Source organism: Populus nigra, chromosome 18 (assembly GCF_951802175.1).
Source record: "Populus nigra chromosome 18, ddPopNigr1.1, whole genome shotgun sequence".
NCBI lineage: Eukaryota > Viridiplantae > Streptophyta > Magnoliopsida > Malpighiales > Salicaceae > Populus > Populus nigra.
Window position 1 is genome coordinate 7,485,258 of NC_084869.1, and position 25,907 is coordinate 7,511,164.

A 25,907-nucleotide genomic window follows, 5' to 3' on the forward strand; every position below is an offset into this window, starting at 1 on the left:
AGCCACCAATCATCCCGCCAACCCACGTCCACTTACAAACCTTAAAACCAATTTTCAGAGTAAGCCCCCATGTCAGTGGCAGCACCCTCTACGACTCGTATGAGCTCAGAGCAGTGACCAACCAGCTAAACCAGGCCATGCAAGGCTATAATGGCTCGCCGAATCTGTCGTCGTTTCTGAAATCCCCATTCTATAGTCAGCGCTTAGATAGAATTTACAGACAAAATTCAAAATCACCAAAGGGAATTACGTATCGAAAGTTAGCCCATGTATCCTTTGACAGAAAGGCCAGCACTACCGGTACAAAGTCAGCCAGCAGGAGTCTTGTGAGCAGGCTATGGCAGAAGGTTAAAGAAGGGCTGTCAAGAACAAAGCAGACTAGCAAGGGTTAATCACATTGTCCAAGGACCCGCCTAGATTATTGGGATTTTTTTATCTGATGGAGCTACGGCAACAGCTAATAATGTACATATGCCGTTCAGACCTTAAATGACATTTTACGCAAAAGCTGTAGCATGAAATTCGTTCGTGATTGTGAATGTTTCTTTTCATCATATAGAATTTTGTGGTGAGTGCTTTCTGGCCTAGGCAAGCCAGAAGTCGCCAATTAACCTATCCGATAAACCACCTTCCCAATCGAAAAAGATTCATATTAGAAGGAAACGAGTTGATTCAACTTGAAACTGAGATGTATAAAAACAATGGATGCTGATCCAGTCTTTCTTAGGCATATCTTTATATTTTCTATGAAGAAAAATATAAAAACTCCCCCTTTCTATTAATTTTTTCCCATGGGGCATCATACACTATCTATCAACTTTAAACTAAGTTCATTTACAGACTTGCTTCAGCTAGAAGCGGCAAGTTCAACAACAAACATACGACATATTTGAAGATATAGAACACTTGGAACCTTAACCAAGGCTGCAACTAAACCACGATGGATGCAAGTAAATAGAGATGCATCCCTTATGACAGCCTAAGTGCCATTTCTTGCAGAAGAGCCCGCTTCTGGGACGCATTAATCACATGGTTTGTTTCCGCATTCTCAAGCACATCTGTTATTATGGCAGCTGCATGACCAAGAGGTTCCTCGGCTGCTCTCTTCAACATGAAAGCCTGTCAAACAAGAGGAATCATATAAATAACCAACCAACCATGACCAGGAAACAATTAGGTTCTTGATACGGTCATGCACAAATATCTTCTGCAGCAATTTAAATCATCCCATAGAAGGCCAAACCAGTTAAATATAGAAAATTTGTAATCACTTTTTCTGTTCCAGCTTATTCTACACCACAAAGAAAGTACAGAAATATCTAATCAATTAAGTTGAGATGCTTTAAGAAATTGTCTGCTTCAAAAATGTGGCAGCACGAACATCCAAGGAGTTGAATGGCAAACAAACTGCCCAAGGCACAATGGCTACTGAAGCATTCACATAAACAGGAGAATATAAATCAAACTGAACACTAACATCTGAGCTTTAAAACTTCATCAAATAAAAAAAAAATGCTGGTTTGGAACTCTAAAATAATGTTTTCCAGCTAAACAGGTGAATATAGATCAAACTGAACACTAACATCTGAGCTTTAAAACTTCATCAAATAAAAAAAAATGCTGGTTTGGAACTCTAAAATAATGTTTTCCAGCTAAACAGGTGAATATAGATCAAACTGAACACTAACATCTAAGCTTTAAAACTTCATCAAATAAAAAAAAATGCTGGTTTGGAACTCTAAAATTATGTTTTCCAGCTAAACAGTGGACACAATTATATGATGAGATTCTTTGTCCATGAACAGGTGATACCAAAAAAAATGCTGGTTTGGAACTCTAAAATAATGTTTTCCAGCTAAACAGTGGACACAATTATATGATGAGATTCTTTGTCCATGAACAGGTAACGAGCATGAAACAGGTAGAGATTCTTTGTAAGAATGCTAATCGATGAGATTTTCAGAAAAAAATGGTTCAAGTTGGATCACCAATCTTCTAACTTGATATAATTATATGATGCACCACAATAAATGGTGTGCAATTTGGTTGCTCAAATTCATCTGAAACAGGCAGCTGAGCATTTGAAAATTTCTGTCTCTTTTACTTCCTTCACATATGAAATATCTAGTTACCCAATTAATTAAGGTTGTTGGTATGACTTTTGCAAATTGATTTAAGTTGTTTTTACACTTTTGACTTGCAGAGAAGTCATAAGTATGCTTGGTTGGAAATGACATTTAACTTGAATCAAAGTTCGAACAAAATTGGGTCAAAATTTTGCTTTAATCAAAAGTTAAAATTTTTAACTTTTAACTTGTGGATTATACTTTAACTTTGAGTCATTTTAATTCATTTTTTCTTGATTTATAAAAAACAGCTTTTGGATTATGACTTAAAGTTAAAAGTCACAACTCTAAATTTGTGATATTTTATCCCAAAACAAATGTTTACCATTATTGTTATATTGCTGAGATTTGGTGTAGAACAGATATCATACAGATCAAGACAATATACATACATTCCATCATCATCACGTTGCTGAGAACTGTGTCTGCAATGCATCAAGACATTATTTATAGACAATGATTAGAGGAGTTTTCTTATTATGAAGTTCTGTATTATGTTGCCATATATCTCCATTATTAAGCCAGAGGAGTGGGGAGGAGGGAGAGAGGACCTGTCCATGATGAGATACATGTAAGGTACATGGCTGCTGAAACCAAGGTTCCCCGTCAATTTGTACAGGCAATGCTGCAAGGAGCTGTATCTTAATTGACTGTCCCTGTGCAAGCCTTCGAGCACGAGAAAGCCCCACCTGTCCCACACAAAATAGATTTCAGCGTTGGACTTCAAAGTATAAAAATACAAATTAAGAGGGTATATCCCAAGTTGAACTAAAAGTCATGTTCTCTATAGAGATGTCAAGAATATTGAATCTGTTTGGGAGACCAAAATGTCAAAAAAGGTAAGCAAGGCACCTGATCTGCCTCTGGCTACAATATCACAAAAGCAGATGTTATTGATGGATTTAAATCAAATGCGTGATCTTCAATATGTACTTTTTTTTTCTTTTTGATCATGCACTTCAATATGTTCTAAAGCCTATAATAAGTATTATTCTTATGCTCTGGTGTGAATCAAGTTGTCAATAAAAACAAGCAAATGCTACAATTCTTGAAACTAACTCTAGAAACTTCCAATTACAGATGAGCATTAACACACAAAGTGAAGGGGTAAATTTACACTAGTAAAAATGTTTACATGGATTGACAACTTTTTTTGTAATCTGTTTTTTTATAAACCACGAATTGGTATTTCTATTCACATGGACAATTTCAAGTGAACTGACTGTTTATAAGCTGTTCATCCATGCTAACTCCAAAAATATTGGGTTTTCAATTTAAAATAATTATGAATGGAGCAATCACAATATAGAAAAAAAAAATTAAATGTCTTGACTTGAAATTTGATATGAATGGTCTATTTTAATAAAGTATTAAACAAAGTCAAGATGTACATGAGTAAATTGATCCCTCTTCTGCAATACACACAAATGCATGTATGCTCAAACATAGTATTTCACTATTTTCAATGCACACCTGAAGCTTTCCAAGGTGCCACGTCCCGGATATGCTCACAACCTCTAGTATCTTATCATGCATAGACTGTGGATCAAAGTTATCATAAGTTTCGTCCTCATTTTGCCATAGGTCTACACCACCCATATAGCTTCCAATGTTGGCAACTAGTACACCCTCCGCGTCCTGCAATGTTGTTGAACAAAATCATATAGTTCCTAGAAGTCAAAGTGAATAAACTGTCACCTTCAGTTACCATAAAGGAGATTCCAGACATTCTTTCATTGTTATACTATACTACTTAAAAATGAATCATAAAAACAACCCGGGGTTTGGTTGAGCAGCAATAGAAAGTTTATAAAAAAAAAATATCACTGATAAATTGGATCTAGACCAACACAAATCTGAGAAGCTAAACAATATTCAGGCAATGAAGCATGGAAAAAAGTCATGCAATGTTGCCTTTTTATCATGCTATTCTACAACAAACAATTTTATTTGTCCATAATTAGCAAAACCAAAAGATGGATATGAGTAAAGGTTCATGTGCTGTAAGTATAATTCATGTTATTCTATTGTGCAACAATCATGCAACTTATAATTTTTTTACAGCACAGGAAATCACAGTACATTCAACAGGGGCAAAAAAAGTCACCAGAAAATGTCCAAAGTATTTCTATCATCCAGATTGTAAAATGAGGGAGATATTCACCTCAGGGACCTCTATATCCACACCATCCACTTCCACTCTCACTTGCCATGGGAAGTCAGCAAATGTTCTATCCATTATACTCTTAGCTCCCTCTCTTGCATACAGAACTTTGTTCATGAACTGCAGTTACATCATAACATTTTCAGCCAATAAAGCTTGAAAACCAGTTACCAAGCTAAATATGATCACTAAGACAAAGAATGCAAGCACCATTATTCAACACAAAAACCTCCTGAGTTACTAATTTATGTTCGCACCTCCAATATGATCACTAAGACAAAGAATACAAGCAACATTATCATTATCACTAAGATCACTTTTTGTTCTTTTTTTCAAAGCGGTATCATCTATATTCCATACAATCTCTGCTTCATCCATCTAGTTATGTTGGGTTTATTCTACTCATTGCTATTATAGTGCAAGTAATTAGTTGAATTAAGGTAGAATGGATGGTTACAACATGGTGACTTTTATCCACCATTACCATTTGCCAATGCAAGTAAAGGTGATTCAAAAATCCAAATTCCATAGGGCTCCAATAGAGTACGTATGTATATATGGTTAGTAAGAAAGCTTCCATAACAGGTCTGGAGAATACATGTTAAATGTACACAGAATGCACAAACCCTATAGCTAGCTAATTTTTGAGTTCTCGTGAAATAGGGAATCTACTGCTCTGTATTTAAATTAACTAATAGCAGAGGAAAATAATTTATTGCTTTCCCATCTCATATTTTATAAAGAATCCTTGGCCAATTTAACTAACAGCTAAAATTTTCTTGAGCGGGAAGGTCCACAATCATAATTAGTAATGATGGTATTAAATTTCACATCTAATATACTCTATTAAATAGGAAACTCAAACCTCGACCTTGAGTTTGAAGGCAGTATGTCTGGTTAGCTGTTTTTGTAAAGCTGTTCTTAATTTACCCTAACATCCTTGATTTGATGACAGTGATATCGTATTAACTAGCTTTATAAAACAGTTTATATTCATCCTAACCAAAGTTGCCATTACCTGGTTATAAAACTTCTCAGGATTCTCCTCTCGTAGATTGTGAATTTCCAAAGCAACCTTTGCATCACACCCAACTCCTGAAAACAATTGTTTCACAATAAGAAAATGCAGTACACAACACCATTTGTGACAGAAAAATCATCCACTTTGCTGTCATGGAACCTAAAGAACAATGCATTAAGCATTCATATCTAATTGCATAATACATTAGTTCTCCATCCAAAGCATGTCTCATTGATTAGACCTTTCTGAAAAACTATATGGGAAAATGCCTAAGGGTTGATCTTTACGGTTCAGGCACTAGGAACTAACAAGAATGCTTGGATAAGAAATGTCAGGTCTTGTACTTTTCATCAGTTGACCCAGTAAACTCAGCTAACGCCAACCATATAATGCTTGAATAGCATAAATTTGAAGATCAGAGCTAGATTTAAGGTGAGATCTTGAGATTCAATATGTAGTCCAATTGTATGATCTGTTCTACAAATCCAAACGACCTATAAATGCGACAGACATTCATAAATGAAGGTTTTATTTGGCAAACATTTGTTTCTATCAGATTATTTAGATAGGTAATTTCATAACATATGCTTTGAAGTACCTAAATAGTTGTTCATATATTTTGGTGGTTGAAGTTGCTTTCCTTGATTTTTTACAATTGTTACTTTCCACCGATCAAGGATGGTCACTGCAGCATGTTCTATGTGGTGTAACAATGTGCAAAGGCCTCCTTGTCTCTCCACTGAGCCCAAACCACCTCCCCAGGATAGTACTCTAGCCAGATCATTTCCAGTTCCAGCTGGAAGAATAGCTACTGGTGGAGGAGAAACAAAATTTTGCTTCTCTATGGTACTCAGAACCCAGCAAACAGTACCATCCCCTCCACATACAAGAATTCTGAAGTGAGGCACCTTTTTGAATAAATAAAGGCCAATCTCTGGTCCATGTGTTGAGCTCAATTCAAATACCTGCGTGAAATATCATCCCCAACGACCCTCATGAGCATCATTGGAAAGTATGCTACAACAAGAAAAATAAAAAAGAACTGAAAATAAAAAAGTTGTCCAACGGTAAAAGTTGATTGACCATCAACTGTTAATAAATTGAATGCAGAACATGTGCTTCTGCAAAGCCACAGACAGTTTAGAAACTTCTTTGCATGAAATGCCATTGAGTCATGGGAGAAATTTAGTGATAGATGATAAATACAATCACTTGGTTATTCGGAAGTAACAAGATGTCTATTCCAAGAAAGTTGCAGTTTCCATTATTATCAAAACCAAGCACCAGATGGAAATTATTTACTGTTTCGCAAGTGAAGAAGGGAACAGACTTGACATCAATAACCAGATACTGATATTAATTTCAAATATCTAAACATCCAAGACATATCAATAAGAGAGGGGGGGGGAGCAAAATTTGTCTTTCTGTAAATAAGGGTATGTATGTAATTTTAAATTTGCTGGAAAATCTGGAAAAGTTGTCTAGGTCTAGGCTTTATTTCTATTTAGTATTTTAATTTATTATTCAGTTAATAGGTTTTCCTATTCTGAATAGGATTATGGTGGAGGTTTAGGAATCCAAGTCCTTTTTGGATTTGGACTGCTAAAACTCAATAAATAAGCATGTAGTCTTTCAATATTTTCATTAAAGTTTATGAATAAAATTCCAACAATTTGCTTTTGATTGTGTGACTCAATCTCCATTAGGTGTGACTCCTAAGAACCTAGGAATGAAGCTTAGGCTTTCTCAGACCTCTAGGAGTGACTCCTAGAAAAAGTTTCTACAATTTCCAACAAGAAACCCCCATCAATCTAAACCTTAAAACACTCATCAATATTCCCTAAACAACTTCTCACACATAACTAATCAACCCTACAACAATTACCCATCAAAGATTCAGCCTAAAATCTTTTAAAACAATGTTCACAGCACTGAACAGCTCCTGAAACTCATATCCAGAACAACCCCCAAAGTTGTCCTGCATTAGTTGCCACAAAAAAACTTGGGATGCTATACTTCTACTGAGGAAATGGGAATGGGAAAATAAGAGGATTTGGTTATTAACAGAAAAATCTGGAGGTGCTAAAGTAGAGTCTGAAGATGATTTTCATATGAAGTGCATAGCATTTTTGGTTCCATTAAAATCTTGAAAACTCCCAGAAAGAATCCCATATGCATTGTTTCTAAAGAACATTTGTGCAATTCATTGTTTAACAAAACTTGATTGAAGAAAACTGAAACAAGTACCATTAGAAGATACATTTTTTTAGGTTTGGATTCAACTGTGTTTTAATAACCATGCAAACACCAGAAACTGACTTAGAGATATCTGGCCTTGACAGCACTCAAAGAAGCTTTTTTATATGGTAACAAAATCTAAAATTATATGTTGTCTTAACATCGCCTAGTCAAAACAGGAAATTGTTTATATTAGTCTTATAAGAATATTTCTTCACTACCATCTTTGATCTGATACGATAATTGTAACATAGATGGGTAATTCCTCTATCTGATATGAGAAAATTGTGTATAATGTAATCCTAATATTATATTTGATATGCCATTTTATGGATTAGCATGTACACAATTTCTTTGATAAAAGAAAGAAAGAGACTAGAATGAAGATAGAAGATTTCATGATAAAACATAAATAAAACCATAACAAACAGCATCTAATCCATCTGAAAATCACTGGTGTCGAAATCCCTTTGACTTGAAAATATATCATCATCACACAACTTTTCGCTGAAGCCATCACCATATGTTTGAAAAACATTAAAAGCTTATTACAGTTTAATTACTTCACATATACAGGGCCCTTGTTGAAGGACACAAATAAAGCAATTCAATGAATAGAGTACAAAGAAAAATGGTGATAATTTAAAGATTATGCATTGCAGAAGACTTCGCACCTGAACAGGATTCAGAAGAAAGTTCAGGCGTTGCCTGAGAGAATCTCCACGCTGAGCACCACTTTTCTTGTTGATGAAAACTAACAAGGGCCTTGCATCAGGAGGCAAGTCTGTTATTTCATACCTCTGTTTCATACTTAATATCTGGGATTCATCCTTCTGATTAATCGACCCACTTCTTCTAAAGCTAGTTTTTAACTCTAACTTATCTATGCCACCATCATGGCGAGGGCTCCCCACATTCAAGCTACCATTACAGCCTTCATCGAGAGCATGAGATCCATTTAATGCAGGATGGGTATCAGCTGTGCTTTCTGTAGACATGTCACAAGTACTACCACTATTACCTGTATCAACAGTCGATTCATTAACATGTTTGTACTTCTTACTCTGACTTCTAATGCTTGCACGCACTGAAGATGCAATCTCATTTGCTCCATGTGTGATTGAACTCAAAAATCCACCTGATGTATTCAATTCCTTAACATATAGAGGTGATAAAATCAGCCTTCTGAATGGGCCTAAATCACAAATATCACCAGTTTCATTAGACATGCTACTGTGACAGTCAACATGAACAAGTCGTTGACACCACAAGCAACACCATATCGGAGATCCACCAAGAAAAGACCCACTACACGGCTCTTCACAGTAACTACAAAAGGAAGTTTCATCAGGTTGATCTGTTATCTCTGTCCATCGAACAGCCCACTGGTGCATCATATGCTCATATCCAACCATGGATACACCCTTGCAATCCTTGTGTGCGCTTGAAGAACAATGAAGGTGAGCTGCTGCACCACAAATGCTACAATGGTGAACAAAACTGTCTGACGACACCATAGGGCCAAGCGTTTGAGAAGGAGACAGGGAGTTTAAGCAAACACAGCAAGTTAAGTTCTTCCCTCGAGAAACAGATTCAAGAACCCAAGTATGGGGAGCAAGAGGAACCTTGTGCCTTGCTTTAGGGTTTTTCTTTGACCTTGCTATGGCTTTCATCCAACTTAGATTAATGTTTCTTCTCCATTGGAAAGCAGTGTAAGCAATAGTCGAGATACCAACTAAAGCAGCAAGAAAGCAAGAAATAATAAAGAGATGAGACTCAGTTGGGTTCTTGTTATTCCAACTAGGAAACCACATTTCAATGTCTGTATCATCCATTCTCCAACACCCTTCCTTTCTTTCACATTCTATAACCTCTACGACAAACAGGAGAGACCTATAAATCATATAACAACATATCAACCAAAACAAGTTTGAGCATCAATAAGAAAACTAAGACAAATTTACCAAAACTTTAAACCCACCACCAGATGCTGTAATCAACTAAAAATCAGAGTACACTATGGCACTACTGTTTCTCCAATAAAGATATCTTCCAAATGTATGCTGCTACAGAACAGATTGCACCACACCTGGTTCAGAAAAAAAAAATATGAATAAATAAGAATTAAAGTAATATATACATATATCATTCTTTCACTTTTGTAATTTAAACAATAATACTATTAGTAAACAACGGTTGCTACCACAACTGATTCTCACACAAAATAATAAGAACAACAACAATAATTAGAAAATACATCATCTTGTTATATTGAACTAAACAAATTTAGATACTGAGATAAAACGCACATTAACACAAGCATTCTTGAAACTAATTTTAAGAGAAAAAAGAGAGAGAAAACCGAACTTAACAGTGAAGAGATACGGATCGAGACGATCAAAGCAAACCCTAGGGTTTTATATGATCTGGTGAGAGATGAACAGGAATCCAATTTTTTAATTTTGCAGCCTACAGAAGCAAAGCGATCGGTATAATATTATTATTGGTATTCGAAATCGTTAAACAAAAAAAGTATGGGCTCGTGTTTACAAGTTTGGTTGTGCTGGTGGGTTTTTATTTTATTTTTTATGATTAAGGATATTTTTGCATTTACATGTGTATTAATGAAGATTAAGTTTTTTTTAATAATCTAATTTAATTATAAATTGTAGTGTTTGATTGCTTTCGGGATAAAAGATACTAAGAGTAAAGATATATATAAAGAATTGTGTTTGGTATTGAAATATAAAATAGATATGTTTAGTTGACAATGAATAAAATTAAATTAAATTAAATTAAATATATAAAAGTTTATTTTACTTTAAATATGTATTATTATAAAATTAATTTATTTTAAAAAATAAATTATTTTTTTACTTTAATTTATATTTAGTGTTGAAATTAATAATAATATATAATTCTAGTTATATTTCACCGAAAAAAGAAAGGACACTGAAAGGGGTTGCCAAGGCACTTACCGTTTCTATAGTTAATTTCTTTGTACCGACTCCCAAAAATCAATTATTTTGAAGATAAAACTATGGTGATAGTAGATCGAGAATGGTCTGCATGTGATTGCAACTAAGTGTTGAAAAGATGTTTTTGTTGAGGAGAATGAATGATTGAAAGATTTCGAAAATTCCAATGAATGATCACTAAATGTTTAGCCCCTTTTGTGTTATCATGCCAGTATTTGAATGAGAAACTCATTATTTCATTGAAATTTTGGAAAAAAAGTTTAACAACAAAGAACTTATGCCAACATAAATACTGGTATGATAACCCAAAAGGGGCTAAACATTTAGTGATCATTCATTAGAATTTTCAAAATCTTTCAATCATTCATTCTCCTCGACAAGGGTATCTTTTCAACACTTAGTTGCAGTCACATGCAGACCATTCTCGACCTACTATCATCATAGTTTTATCTTCAAAATAGTTGATTTTTGGGAGTCGGTGCGAAGAAATTAACTATAGAAACGGTAAGTGCCTTGGCAACCTCCTTCAGTATCCTTTCCTTTTTCGGTGAAACCGTTCTTTTCAGTCGGATCATCAATTTTACCTAATTCAATGGCTTTTTCAATCCTCTCAGCTATAACAACCAGGTCAGTAAAATATTGTGCAGAGCTTCTAACCAAGTATTCAAAGTACGGAGCTTTAAAGGTGTTGGAAAATAAACTGATCATCTCATTTTCCAACATGGAAGGGTTAACTTGTGCAGCTACCTCACGCCATCTTCAGGCGTATTCTCTTATGAACTCCTTGTTGTTCTTCTTCATAGCTTGCAAACTTAACCGATCAGGGCTCACGTCTATATTGAACTTATATTGCCTCATGAAGGCATCAACTAAATCCTTTCATTTTTTAACCTTGGTATTATCCAATCGCATATATCTAGTGAGGGCAACGCCACTTAAGTTGTCTTGAAAGAAATGAATCAACAATTTCTCATCATCAACCACCTCAGCCATTTTGTTGCAATATGCCTTGAGATGAGTTATAGAGCATTGGATTCCCGTATATTTAATAAATTCTGGCACCCTAAACTTCTTAAAAATGACTACGTTAGGTACCAAACACATATTGACAGCTTTCACCAGGTCACACAAATTGTTTTCCTCAACTATCCTTATCCTCTATTCTAAAACAATCCATTTTTCCAAACCCTCTTCTTTCACCATCTTGTCATTTTGAGATTCTTTCTTTGTAGAATCAATGGTAAACAACATTCTCATGGGGTATACTAGTTGAAAATGCATGGCTTGTTGAAATTCAGATGACACCCTATTTGCCCCCAAATTCTGTGGATCAAAATGAGTTACATGCATATCTTCAGGTTGAGTTATAAGTGTTGCTTTTCCAGATTTATCTCTCAAGACCTGCTCGAGTAGACTAGTAAGCCTTGCGACTTCTTCTTTAAAATTGTCTACCTTTTTTTATGTTGGGCTTCCAACTGGGCTTTTTCTTCGTTTTTCATTTATCCTTTTTCTTGAACGAGTCTTATAGATGGGTTTCAATGGGGAACCTATATTTCAACCTACTAAATGTAAATCATGCAATTTATGCAAAAAAAATTGATTAAAAAAATACGTATGAAATGCAAACTTGCCCTTCACGAGGTGACAACCTAGTAGGAAGATCTTATTTGTTGAGTACATCAATGAGCTGGTCATTATCTAGTTTCAAAGGGTCTCTCGCATACTCAGTGATCGTCCATGAAAAGTCGATATGAGGCTTACAAGTAATGTGAAAATAGAGGCCCTGAGTAATATCAGTTTGACATATCAATCACTTCCAAGTAAACAATCAAGCGAGAGTTAGATGGTTTCACGAGTCTTACCCAGGCTAAAGCCATTGGGGTACCGTTACTCCCCCACTTATCCTAGGTTGTAAAATGTGTGCTCTCAAAGTGATGCATGACAACATAAACAAGGATACATGCTAAAGCAGTAAATACAGGAAAAATAAACAAATAAACACAACAAACAAAATTGTAATAATAAGATAAAAGACAAAGCTTAATCCTAAGGTCCTTAGTGGAGTCGTCATTCTGTCGTACCAGACATCGCGGCGGCCCTAAAAATAATTATTATTTATGGAAAAAGAACAGATATCTGGCATCTTGTTCTTTTAGGGGAAAATGTCTTGTTTAAGGAGTCACCGCTTAATATTATGGTCACTAGGAACCCTAACTAGTCAACATAGATTCTATGGCTCGGGATTGGTTACGTAAAAGGGAAGATATTATTACATCTTAAACGTTCTGCCTGAAGCAGACTGCATTGCAAGTTTTGTCTTAAATTGCTAAATGTTTATTAGTTTATGCTATGATAATTTGTTTATAATATTCCTGACTCTGGCGCCTATGAATATTCACATAAAATAAATTTATTTTTACACATGCATATTTGTTTTTCTAGCTAAATAAAATAAAATAAAATAAATAAAAATAATGTAAATTTAAACCAGTATTTTTATTCCTGACTCTTTTGTCAATGAATAAATCAATAAATTTATATTATTTTTATTTATACATACATATTTTTTATTTTTTTATTTTTTTCTATTTTTTTGGGTTAAATTAGACCCAGCAGCCCGACCTGCCAGTGTGGCCCAAACCAGTGATGGTCAAGAAAACCTCACACACGCTCAGCACAGCACAAGAGTAATTAAAATTACAAATGTACAGTGCCAAGCAAATTATATTTGCATGCACAGCTTAGTGAATTAAAACACAAATACAAAAGGAGAGGGAAACCGAGAGCTTACCTGGAGCAGCTGCAGGGTAAAGATGAAGACGAAGGTGACGACCGATTAGCTCTGGCCGGACGATGTCTTCTCCCTCCTGGTTTTTTGTCTGTCATTCCTCTCTTTCCTGGTCTCTCTCTCTCTTCTCCTTCTTCATCTGTTCCTGGAATCCGCTGCTTGCAAACGAAGATCGGCCAACACTACTTCCTCTCCTCTGTTTTAGCTTTCCTTCAGTCGGCCCCTCATTATCTTTTTCATTCCTCTCCCTGTTGAAGCTTTCTTCAGTCAGCCCCTCAGTGTTTGTTCGTTCCTTCTCAAACCATAACAGCAGTGGCTGCTAAAAATGGAGTTTTTGGAGCTGCCACCGAAGAAATCGAGAGCGTCCCCTTTTGTTTTTCACTGCTGTTCGTTATTTACCTCTGTTTTCTCTTCAATCTCCCTTCTGTGATCTCTCTGTCTTTCCTCCCTGATTGTGTTCTGTGCGTCTGTCCGTCTGCTCAGAGGGGTGGTGCAACCGGAGACGAGGCTGGTGTTCGTGTGTTAGCTGGCCAATGCTCCTCTCCGCTTCTGTCACGTTTTCTTCTCTAGTTTTTCCCTAGTTTTTTCTCTCTTTTTTTCGTCTCTCTCGGTTCCTTTCCCCCAGTTTTTCTTCCTCTTCCCCCCTGCCCTCTCTCATCTTCCCTGGCTTTATAGCCACAGAATGCCAAGCATCTCTACAATTGAAACGGCTTCAAAGCCATTACTGCAGAAACCGTTCCTGTGGAAGGAGACGAAGAAGGCGATGGCTGATTTCTAGAAACGGCGCCGTTTGTGTGATGGGAATGGCCAATTGCAATCTAGTCACTGAAGTTCTGAAATTGTGTAACAAACCCCTGGATAAATTGTAATTAGACCCCTGTATTTCGGTGCTTTTTACAAAATAATCCTTAAACTTTAATCTGTTGTAATTTGGCCCCCAATTAACTCCAAACATTGCTATTTCTTCAATTAAGTCCCTGATTTCATTAATTTAACTAAATCCAAGTTCAATTAAGTATAAAACTTATCAATTCTCCAATTAAACCCTTGATTTGATTAATTAAATTAATTCCAAACTCAATTAAGTTTCAAAACTTATCAATTCTCCAATTAAGCCCTTGTTTGATTAATTAAATTAATTCCAAGCTCAATTAAGTCTCAAGATTTATCAATTCTCCAATTAAGCCCTTAATTTAATTAATTAAACTAGTCAAGAGTTTATCAAATCTTTAAACTTCCAATCATGTTGTCCTTAACCCAAATTTTAATTCATTCTTCATTTATTTTATTTTTACTTGTTTTTTCATCATTTTTTTAGTAAGCAAAATAATTAAAATAAAAAGGTCAAAAATTGGGTTATGACAAATAATAATATATAATTTTGGTTATAAAATCTAGATTAGCTCGACGAGTTAATTTAGGACCCAAACTGGTCTAAGTTTAAAAAAATAGGAAGGAAATTAATATGGCTTAACCCGATCAAAATCCCATGTTGATTTTGGACAAATGATAAAACCCGATAAAAAATCCATTTATTAAAAAAAAAACAAATGGTCAAAACTACGTCATTTTGATATACTTTTTTAAAAAGAAGTTATTTGGGTTAACCTGAGTTGACTCTCTTGATCTATGATCCGAGTCTTGTCCATGACTGACCTTTAGGTCAAGTTTAAAGTTATGATAATAACTGTCTTTATCATTACATGTTTTAGGTGATCAATTTTGAAATTAAGAGTTTTTTTACCAAAATCTCTGGAAAAAAAAATCTCATTTCAAAAATACAAAAATGTATTTTTATTCAGTTTTATGCACATAAAAATTCAAAAAATATCTTTGCATGTATTTTTGGATTAATAACCAGTTTATTGAATCTATAAGAATTTAGCCAATATTTTAATAATCCCTAAAAATTTTAATTCATGAGAATTAACGGTTAACATTCTAGTACAAATGTTAGACCAATAAGTAGGCTTACATTTAAATATCAAAATTTGACTTGAAAATTCCCAAATTTCAGGTATTCTTCAATTTTAATTAGGAGCATTTTTCACCACAACATACGATTTGTGAAAAACCCTTTCACCTTTTCGGATAGGTAAACCCTGTCAGGACACTAACATGATTCTTTCCACAATAATTTATTTAGATATACGAGTCTATAATGAATTTGAAAAGTCAGATTTATTCATGAGAATAAATCTTTAGTCTAAGCCATAGACAAATCATTGTTTAGAAAATCATCAATACCTTTAAGTCATATATAGATCATAAAGTACAGCTTACCTCGCAACACCACTTGCTCACATGCGACAGAAGAGTGATTCCACTAAGGATTTTCAGTTTTTGATAGTTTTAGACTAGGCTTTATGTGTTTTATGTGGTTTATTTGATTTGATGTATTTAAATTGACTTATTTCTTTTTTATTTATTTATGCTTTAACATGTTTTATCCTGCTAATTCATGTATCTTGGATATGGATGGATGTCTTCATGCATCACTAGTTTATTTGTGATATATTGCTTTGGAATGCATACATATTGAAGCTTCAAGTTAGGTGAAAATATCCGACTCTTTATTGAGTGTTTGGACTGATAGTAATTGGTACATATACCATTCTACTACCTACTAAGCCCTTATATTACCTTCACGAGAATAATCATTGGAACAACAAGAGACCATTTTAAGACTAGATAATGCTTACCTCAATGTCTCACATAAAAGGACATAAAACCTGCTTTTAGGATGTATGTTCCACAAATAAACATTGTTGCATTAAGATATGCTTAACTCTAAAAAGCATCTTAAACTGCAAGGCTTAGGGCTAATAACATGGTCACTCTTAAAGAGATGACCTCTGTTGAATACAAGTTGGATTTTGAATCTCTTTGACAGAGTATGGTTTATCGATTGCATTCCCTCAAAATCTATACAAAATCTACTTCCACTAAAGACGCGACAAAGTACTAACTAATTGACCGAATTGATCAAAGTTCTAGATCTCCAAAATATATTGAAAAAGGTTCTACTAGTCTAAAGTAAAAGATGATCAAAGCAGTATTATAAAATAAGAAGATTGAATCTAGATTTGTTGAAGAAAATGGAAGAATACTTGATTTAGAAATCTTCTATAACCACAACCAGTCTCTTACCCTAGAATTTCATGTAAGCTCAGTCCACCTGAGTTTTCTAGTGACCCTGAACTAAATAACTAGTGACACTAGACCAAATAAATAGGTGATAACTACTTGTTCTTGATGCCATAAGTGACACTGTAAATTAAAATCCTTTTGCTTTTTTCAATCTAAGCTGGTTTTGCATGTTGATAGAAGCAAGATGCAAGCTATAATGGGTTTTTAAAACAATAGCAAGGCAAGTGTGCCATTAAAGACAATGCCATCACCCTCTTTTTTTTTTTTTTACTTGTATTTTTATTACCCTTTCCATAGTGTAATATTTTGTTTTGCATAAATTCAAAAAATAAATACTCAATAAAAAAATAAAATAAGCCAAAATGAAGTCTTTTGCATGATTCAATAAAAAAAATAAATCCTAAACACTATTAAAAAAATAATCACTTCCATACACATTTTTAACTTGGGACTAGTGTAAGACCACACATAAATCCAGCATGAATAATTTATCATGATAATAAATTAAATAAAAAACGAGTAAATTATAGAATAGGAAGGGTAATTTACTCCTTTTTTATTTTCGAAACCAAACAAAATCACAACCTCCGAGTTTGAACACCCAAGACTCAACAAAACGAAATACATAAGAAAATGGGAGGGAAAGAAACAAGAAAAGAAGTCGATACTCTCACACCTATATCTTTGATCAAATGTTGGTGAAATGACCAATCTAGACATTGGATCGTAAAGTCCACGAAACCAAAATTGGCAAATCACAGTCAACATATGTGGGCCCATCTGATACTTTTGCCACATGGCTGATTTTACTAGCAAGACCACCCAAACTCCTCCACAAATTCCACATGTTCACTCTCTCTTTTTCCCTGCTTAAAAAAAATAAAAATAAAAAATCGCTCTCTTTTACTTAGCTCTCAGCTCTGGACACCAAACACAACATGCATCTCTATCTCCCATTCGATTCAAAACCCTAAATTAAAAATAAAGAAATCTCAAGCGAATAGAGGATCGTTTCGTTTGGAGCTCAAATTGAGGCGTCAAATTGAAAACGTGAGTCCAAATTCTCTCTATAGAAACCCTAATTTTCTCACTAGGCTTTGTTATTTTGGTGGTTTAGGAATGGGCAGGCAGCTGTGTTGCTGCTTGTTTCGTTTTTTTTTTCTTGCTAAAAAGAGGCTATCCTGCGATTTATTTAGGTTTGATCTTTTGTGAATTTTCTGATAAAATGTGAGATTTTTAAGTTTAATTAGGTTGTTGGTAGAAAGGGTGGGAGAGTTTTTCTTTTTTCCTTTTCATTTCTGCTGGTTTATGTATTCTTTTGTACATTCATTTGCTTTGTTTTTGAGCTTTGAATGTTTGGTCCTGAATTCACTAGAAGATTTCGGTCAGAATGGATTTTAACGAGTCTCCAGTTAATTATGATTTTTTCGGAGGTCAGCAGCAGCAAATTAGCGACCAGCATCCTGGCATGCTGCAATCTTTGCCAAGACAGCAGTCTGGGATTAGTGACATGCAGCTATTACAGCAACAGCTCATGCTTAAGCAAATGCAAGAAATGCAGAGGCAGCAACAACTTCAGAAGCAACAAGAAGCTAGGAAGATGAATTCAATCAATCAGGTTTCTGCTTTTGCAAAACAGGCAGCTGCCAATCCCTCACAGGCTTTGATCAATGGCATTCCTATTCGTGAAACATCTAATTATTCATGGCAGCCTGAGCTTATGGCAGCTAACACAACCTGGCAGCAGCGAGGTTTATCTCCTGTTATGCAAGGATCCATCAGAGGGCATGTATTTTCCCCTGAGCAGGGCCAGGGAATGCCACGCTTGACGGGTACGGTTCCACAGCAGGTCGATCAATCTCTTTATGGTGTCCCTATCTCTGCAACAAGAGTAACTCAAAGTCAGTATTCTCCTGTCCCAATGGATAAGCCCTCGATGCAGCGGATATTAGGCAGCAGTAATTCCTTAACAAGCAATCAGTTTACTGGATTTCCAGAGCAGGTTAGCATGCAGGATGGAACTTTGGTTTCCAGACAGGGATATCAGGGGAAAAATATGATTGCTTCTTCTGATGGCCAGGGTATAAATACTGGATTTAATTTGGAAAGCCTGCAGCAACTGAATCCCCTGAAAAGCAATGGGCCTGTGCAGGAAATTTGCACGAGGCAATACTTGGCTGGTCCATCAGAAGCATCACAAGAGGAAACAGCGTTACAGGTTGCTCCTTCCCAGAATGTAGCTACCCTAGATCCAACTGAGGCACAGATTTTGTTTGGTCCAGATGATAATTTGTGGGATACCTTTGGCAGGGGTGCCAACATGGGTTCTGGAGGTTACAATATGTCAGATGGCACAGACTTTTTCAGTTCGTTGCCGTCTGTGCAAAGTGGGAGTTGGAGTGCTCTAATGCAATCTGCTGTAGCAGAAACTTCTAGTGGCGATGCAGGCCTACAAGAAGAGTGGAGTTGTCTGAATTTTAGAAACAGTGAACCTCCAGCTGAGAATCAGCAGACTCCCTCTGTGATTGCTAGTAGCAAACAACAGTCAAATTGGGCTGATAATAGCTTGCAGTCAGCATCTTCCTTGAAGTCTCGACCCTCCGGTCTGTCTCATGAAATCAATACAGGTACAAGCTATAATAATATCCCAGGGGCTCAGCAATCTGGAGTCAATACTTCACATGAACACAGGGAGAGGTTGCAGTCTCTTTCTCCTCGTAGACATATTCAGCAGTTTCCAGAAGACGGAAACAAGTGGTCAGATAGGAACCTGATGCAAAAAGCAGCTTTTGAAGGCAGTCATTTTCATGGAAAAGCTACCCATTCTTCTGATGCAGGGTCAAAAACAAAGGGTGTTCCAAGTTTTTGGACAAATCAACGGAGCATGCCATCATATAGCTCCAATGACCAACCACTAAATAGTCCAAGTGGCTGGAACTTTATGGATTCTATACCACCCAGCACAACTGCTGCTTTAAAAAATCAGGAAAATGAAAACTCTTTCCAAGATTCTCATAATGTTGATAAAGAAGTTCCCATTTTTGAGGTAATGGGTCATGGTGCTGGTACATGGAAGACTAATTCGATTTCTGAATTGGAGCATTCAAAATCTGCAATAGGGAACCCACAGGCCATTCCTCTAGCTTCTCCATCCCGACAGTTGCTCATTCCAGAGCGTGCCTTTCCTTCTCAGAGCCCCTCACAAGTGATTGGTTCTCTCAGTTCAAATCAAGTCATTTCAAATACTGGGGAGAAGGGTCATACATTATTGGCACGTGCATCCTCTGTTCTGTCTTTACCTTTTTCATGCGATACATCTCATGGACATTTGAGGAATACTATTTCTGGCACCTCAGTGCATACTGGCAGTAGTGCCCTAGGAAAGTTTTCTGCTGCCTTTTCCCCTGGTTTCCCTTATTCAAAAAATCATCTTCCAAATCAGGACATGCCTGATACAGGTGGACAAACAACTGCCTGTGAATCTGTTAATGAATCTTTTGATAGGTTTTCTTCTCAACCAAAACAGACAGATGAATCTTTTGAGAGAGGTCAAACTAATCAATCAGCACAACCATCAGTACCTGACACATCCAGGCATACTACACATGATGATTTTTCCTCTTCTGCTGAGATGCCCCAGCCAAATGATGACAACCAAAACCATGGAAGAAATTCTGCTCAACAATTCCCTGTGCTGGAAGCTGCACCGGTTCCTCAGCATTGTTCTTCATCACATGATGGTGTTTCTTCAAAAATCCAACCTCCTGTGTGGACAAGTGTTCCAAAACAGCTACGACCATTTGGTGCTCAGCCATTTCAGACTCCATCTGATATGTTTAAACCGAATCTTCAATCACACAAGCATTCAGGCATAACTTTTTCTCAGCCACAGAAACTAGAAGATCAAACCATGCAAACTGGAGGGAACAGTCAAGCTGAATCTGATGAATGTTCTATGAATTCACATGGTTGTGTTGGGAAAGAGCAACCAGCAAAAGAAGACCACTTGCAGCAAGTTCCACCTGAGAATAATTGGGCCCAGAAGACAAAGTGTGCTTCACATGAGAAAGAATCTGCTGTGAATCATCTTACTGAGCCTGCTTCAAATCTGACCAGTACACAGAAACAAATTGAAGCTTTTGGCCGATTTTTGAAACCCAATAATATTTTGCATCAGAGTTACTCCCTGCTGCATCAAAGGCAGGGAATGAGAAATGAAGAAGCCGATCATGCTAATAGGAGTTTGAAGAGATTTAAAAGTCCTGGTGGTTTTGTGAATGCTCATCTGGTAGTTACTCAGGGAAGTCAGCAGATTTATGAACACAATAATATGGCCAGAGATGCATCAGCAAATCATACTTCGTTTCCCCCTGGAGATTCCAAAATGCTAAGCCTTTCAGAAAAAACAGCTGATAATCAGGACATAAACGCTCCTTCAAAGGATATGCTTGCATTTGGTCGGAATGATTTTCAGAATTTTGCCACTAGCAATTCTACAGTTTCTGTCAGAGATGAGCATTCTCAGATGAGTAATCAGATGGGTCCATCCTGGTTTGATAATTATGGAATCTTTAAAAATGAACAGATATTACCAATGCAGGATGCATGCAAAGATGTCACCATGAAGGCCTCAGAACTGCCTTTCATCGCTGGAAGACCTGATTCATCGCATGCTCATAGTTCGCTTGAGCAAGGAATTGTTGCTGCTGCTAATCAGTTTGGTGTTTTCCAAAAAAGTTCTAACAGTTCATCAATAGCTTATGAGAATTTCTCTCAGTCATTGCAGCCTGATTCTGCTGACGAGAATGTGGTGGTTATGAGATCAAAGAAGCGTAAAAGTACCATATCCAAGCTTGTACCTTGGCATAAGGAAGTGACATTGGGTTCTCAAAGGTTTCAGAATCTCAGGTGGTTGGCGTAAACTATAAGTGCCTTGTCTATCTCTGTTAATGAAACCAATGCACTTTTCATATTATTTGCAGGGCTGATTGTTTGATTTATTTTATATTTTGTTTTCCCTGGTGATTATAACATGTGTAGAGTTTGTTCTTTGCAGCGCAGCAGAAGTGGAGTGGGCAGTGGCAGTGAATAGATTGACTGAGAAGGTGTGCTCATAGCTAAAGCAGCTTACCAGTTATATTCATCTGTTATTTTTTTTTTTCCTTTTGGGTGTTTTACAGTTTCTTCGTGTTCAAATGTATGCATTTCAACAGGTGGAAGACGAACTTGAAATGGTAGATGATGGACTGCCAGTCCATAGATCAAAGAGAAGGCTTCTATTGACTACACAACTTATGCAGATACTCCTCCACCCGCCTCTGGCATTGATTCTTTCTGCAGATGCTATTTTACATTACGAGACTGCTGCGTACTTTGTTGCTAGGTCAACACTAGGAGATGCATGCAGCACATTCTCTTGTACTGGAAGCGATACTCCTGTGCCTTCTAACAGCGGAGACCTGTAAGAATTGCTTTTATATTATCCAATATTTTTCTAGTTATTTGCTACAGTAGTAAATATCTTGGTCTTGCAACTGTAAGGGTGCAGCTTGAGTTTTAAGAGCAGCCACTTCATGCAAAAAATGCTGAAGGATTGGGCTGTCTCTAAATTCTCACTATAGAACCTCATTTTTGTGGTCCATAATAAGGTACTGGCTATTTTATTTTATAAACATACTTTTTACTGGAAGTAAGTTTAAATGTTTTTAGTTGGAAATATCATTGAATCCATATGATTATGAAAAAGAAATTATTTATTTTTCTTTTCTCTCCCAAGCCTGCCTGAGAAGATAAAATCATCAGAGAAGATTAGTGATCAATACTTCTCAAAAGTCATGGAAGACCTTATCAGCAGAACGAGGAAGCTGGAGAATGATTTGTTGAGGTAAATGTTAGTGTGTTTGGTGGTAATATTTGATCACTTGCTAACTTATTCTCATTTTTGTTTGTCTATGATATTTCTGATTTCAATCCTAGTATCCAATGTGTTTTAACGCATCCTTCTTCCTCTATGTGCCTACCTATTGGATTTGAACATCATATTGAATTTCACGAATGGTGAGATCTCCTAATATATTTTTGATTTCTCTGCAAGGAAGATGATGGCTTTTTATTGAGAAGACTGGCATGAGAATCATGTACTAAATAAAAAAAAAAGAGATGATTTGCTCAACTGGTCTAGAATGTTATCCCTAGAAACAAGTTTCTGAGAGGTGCATATTGGTCATTAAAATGAGAACAATTGAGTCTGTTGGAACTTGATCATGCAGATTTAGAGTTTGCTTGCTTAATGTTGATTTTATACAGGGCATGATTAAAGTTTGTTTCACCGCCCTGTCTTTCTTTCATCTCTGGCATCATCCTTTTTGCTTGATAATTCTAATGATAGAACATATTTGTTTCAGAGATATACTCATTGGTTTTATTATTTGCCCATTGATGATGCAGATTGGAGAAAAGAGCATCAGTTTCGAACCTGAGAGTGGAATGCCAAGATCTAGAGAGGTTTTCTGTTATCAATCGCTTTGCAAAGTTCCATGGCCGTGATCGAACTGATGGGACTGAGAGCTCATCGACCTCAGATGCAGCTGCAAATGCCCACAAATCCTGTCTTCAGAGATATGTTACTGCACTACCCATGCCTAGGAATCTTCCTGACAGGGTACAATGTCTTTCACTTTGATAATTGATTAATTGATTTTCTACCTTCTTCGCTAATTCTCCACACGCTGCGTACTTCCCTGATTGATTTTCATCTAAGCTATATACTTGGCCCTTGCTTACCAGTGACCATGTAATGGGAATGTAGGAGGATGCAAATCGTCTCAAATAAAATGCTGTTAGATCATTTAATATAGGCCATTGATTTCATTTTTGAGAAATATGATGTGGTCCTGAATACTTTATCGAATGTCTGGAGAGACATTAGGATTCTTATGCTGCAATTCTAGGGGAAGTTTATAAAATTGGTTGTTTTTAGGGCTAGGTTTGTAGAATGTGGTCCTTATGAGACTTATAAGTTGTAAACACAGGTCTGAAATTAAGCAACAGAAAGAGAACAGGGTAGAAAGCTACAAGCCTCATACTAGTTGATTCTAGGAATCATTTCTTGATTGAAAGCATCAATAGAAGTTCCTCTTACTGATTACAAGCACGTGCTCGCACCCACACACCTGCACACACCCATACACAATGCTTGAGTTAGTCCTAATCATGATTAAACTTTTATTCTTGAAAAAGAAACATCAATATTTCTAGTTCAACTAGGAAAGAGATACCTACATAAGAAATCTAATCTTCCTGGAAGGCACACTACATTTCCTCAATGGCTAGGAATCATTTTGATGCAGTACAAATCTAGGGGAATGTTCTTAGTTGGCTGTTCACTAGGTTAGGCTGTAGAATATAAGATTGCAGGGATTTAGCAATTGAAAAACAGATCTGAAAGTAAGAAAATGAAGAAAAACAGAAAATAAACTTCTAGTCTCTTCATTTTCACCCTCTTGTTGTTCCAAATCGCCAATTAATCTGTATGATCGTCAAGGTATTTGTCAACTTATTTCTTTCGTTTTTTTCCTGTAGATTTTTTATATTCTCAGAATCCACTATAATTGCATCCTCTTAATCTATTTTTTCATCTGTGATTTTTTTTCTATTAGAAAGTCTCTTTAAATTCAAACTTGATGTTGCAACAAATTCATTAATTAAGTTCAAGAAATAACCAATTTTTGTTGCAAATGATTTTCTATTATCATTCTTTTTCATAGTCTCTGTCGCCAGCAGAAGAAGTCAAAAGCCTCCCAAAAGGGACATGAAAAAACTGCTTTTGATCTCAATCACCGTTTGGAAAAGCAATAGCCAAAACCAATGGATTGAAGAAAGCTGCTCCTCTTGAATCTCACACTAAAAGGTTTAGGACTCACTCCTAGATTTAAAGCCTTGCACTCTTACATTATTTAGCAAAAGCTGCACTTTATTGAATAGATAATTCTCTCTTACATAAATTGTAAAACTACAAGCATATATATAATGCTTGAATCACTCCTAATGTTAATGGGACTTGAATTCGTATATAGGAAAACATAAGGATTCCAATATAAGAAACATAAACAAGTCCACTTATTTAAGGACTAAATAAATTAACCAAATAGGAAAATAAAATAGTAGACTCTGTTACTGGAATTCCAGCAATTCTGTAAAATTGTAGAATAGCCCCTGACCCTATTAACTCTAATGCGAACTCTGCTGGAACTAAAACAGCATTAAAAACTTAAACCAACTCCCACAAGGAGTCTTCCTCTGCTTTATCCCATCAAGTTAAGGCATGCAGCTTGAATGTCTCTCTTCTTGTCCCTTTGTAGACTTTAGGCTGTTTTCTCTCACATTCCTCTTCCCAAGAAATTTGCTGAAATTATAAATTTGCTCCATGCTTAAATCCCTAGGCTGCATTAGGTTCCCTGTCTTCTTTCTTTTTTTAGCAAATGGAGAGAATATGTGCAGTCTGGTTTAGTAATAATGTTTACATAGTTGAAAATTTTAGTTGTGTTCTTGCTTAAGGCTTTGGTATTTGGTTTCTACTTTCTATTGGTGAAATAAGGATTGTTTAGAAAAAGGAGGTAAATGGATGTCGTGGTCCGAAGTCTTCAGAATCCAGTGTTACTGCAATGATGATTCACTAATCATTTTTCCTATTATTTTGTACGAATTGGTTGGCATTTCTCTAGGATTTGTCATACATTTTTCCCCACAAGTTAACGCACTGAGTGGTCAATTTCACAAGGTACCTGTGATTCTCCACATTTGTCTTTCCAAATGCTTTTTTCATCCTCTGGTGAATATGCTTTTTAGCATAGTGTTCTTAATTTATGCTCAAGATTTATTCAAAAATTGTCCTCATGCGTTCTCATATACAGCAAAGATTTTGGAAATTCACGCCTGGATTGTCAATAAGAAGAGCATTGTCTTGGTAGTGCTTGTTCTTCTTAAAATTTTGCTTAATTTCTGTATTCTTCTGGCGATTGTTTGTCTTTTTTTCAAGTTTAAGGTCGGAAAAATATATCTCAAACATCAAATCGCAAACTAATAAAATTGCTCAGTTTTCATTTCGGATTTTGGTTTCTTTAATATGTGTCATGAGGTTATAAAATCCCTTGCATGTCAGAATATGATAGAAAGAATTCCCGAAAGAATTGAATTGATGGATAGTGGACGATTCAGCATACAAGTTGGCTCAATTTTCTACAGTGAATGGTTGATTTAGAGATTGGTTCCTTTGATTGCGATTCTTTCTGTGAATAGAATTGCCAGACCTGGTTTAGTTGCTGGCTTTGTGGTGTTTTTATTAAGTGTCAATTATATGAATATTCCTTTGGAGAATGCCCCAATTATTTGGATGGCAATATTTTAATTGAGATCTGGTGCGGATGCAGTCTTTCTGTCTGTT

At 35.9% G+C, this 25,907-nt stretch overlaps 2 protein-coding genes across 10 annotated transcripts; one reads left to right on the forward strand and one right to left on the reverse strand.

Annotated features, from left to right (window-relative positions):
* Nucleotides 1-759: 759 nt before the first annotated feature.
* Nucleotides 760-10,101, reverse strand: LOC133678587 (diacylglycerol kinase 1). 4 transcript variants are annotated; one of them, XR_009836001.1, is made up of 10 exons: nucleotides 9,917-10,100; nucleotides 9,531-9,638; nucleotides 8,224-9,442; nucleotides 5,910-6,276; nucleotides 5,309-5,385; nucleotides 4,291-4,410; nucleotides 3,600-3,764; nucleotides 2,678-2,815; nucleotides 2,452-2,551; nucleotides 986-1,119 (listed from the first exon to the last, which is right to left on the reverse strand). XR_009836001.1 is itself a non-coding variant. In XM_062100956.1 (9 exons), exons 3-9 carry the CDS (start codon nucleotides 9,382-9,384, stop codon nucleotides 970-972), a joined length of 2,178 nt encoding a protein of 725 aa, XP_061956940.1. In that variant the 5' UTR covers nucleotides 9,385-9,442; nucleotides 9,531-9,638; nucleotides 9,922-10,099; the 3' UTR covers nucleotides 760-969. The 4 variants fall into 4 exon arrangements, 3 of the variants coding, with proteins under 3 accessions (XP_061956940.1, XP_061956939.1, XP_061956941.1); XM_062100956.1 differs by lacking the exon at nucleotides 2,452-2,551 and having other exon boundaries at nucleotides 760-1,119; nucleotides 9,922-10,099; XM_062100955.1 differs by lacking the exon at nucleotides 2,452-2,551 and having other exon boundaries at nucleotides 760-1,119; nucleotides 9,917-10,099.
* A 7,206-nt stretch (nucleotides 10,102-17,307) lies between these two features.
* LOC133678070 (uncharacterized) lies at nucleotides 17,308-23,319 on the forward strand. 6 transcript variants are annotated; one of them, XM_062100251.1, is made up of 6 exons: nucleotides 17,308-17,515; nucleotides 17,841-21,373; nucleotides 21,522-21,570; nucleotides 21,679-21,926; nucleotides 22,242-22,349; nucleotides 22,913-23,319. In XM_062100251.1, exons 2-6 carry the CDS (start codon nucleotides 17,856-17,858, stop codon nucleotides 23,145-23,147), a joined length of 4,158 nt encoding a protein of 1,385 aa, XP_061956235.1. In that variant the 5' UTR covers nucleotides 17,308-17,515; nucleotides 17,841-17,855; the 3' UTR covers nucleotides 23,148-23,319. The 6 variants fall into 6 exon arrangements, with proteins under 6 accessions (XP_061956235.1, XP_061956234.1, XP_061956237.1 ...); XM_062100250.1 differs by having other exon boundaries at nucleotides 17,844-21,373; XM_062100253.1 differs by having other exon boundaries at nucleotides 17,878-21,373.
* Nucleotides 23,320-25,907: the final 2,588 nt, after the last annotated feature.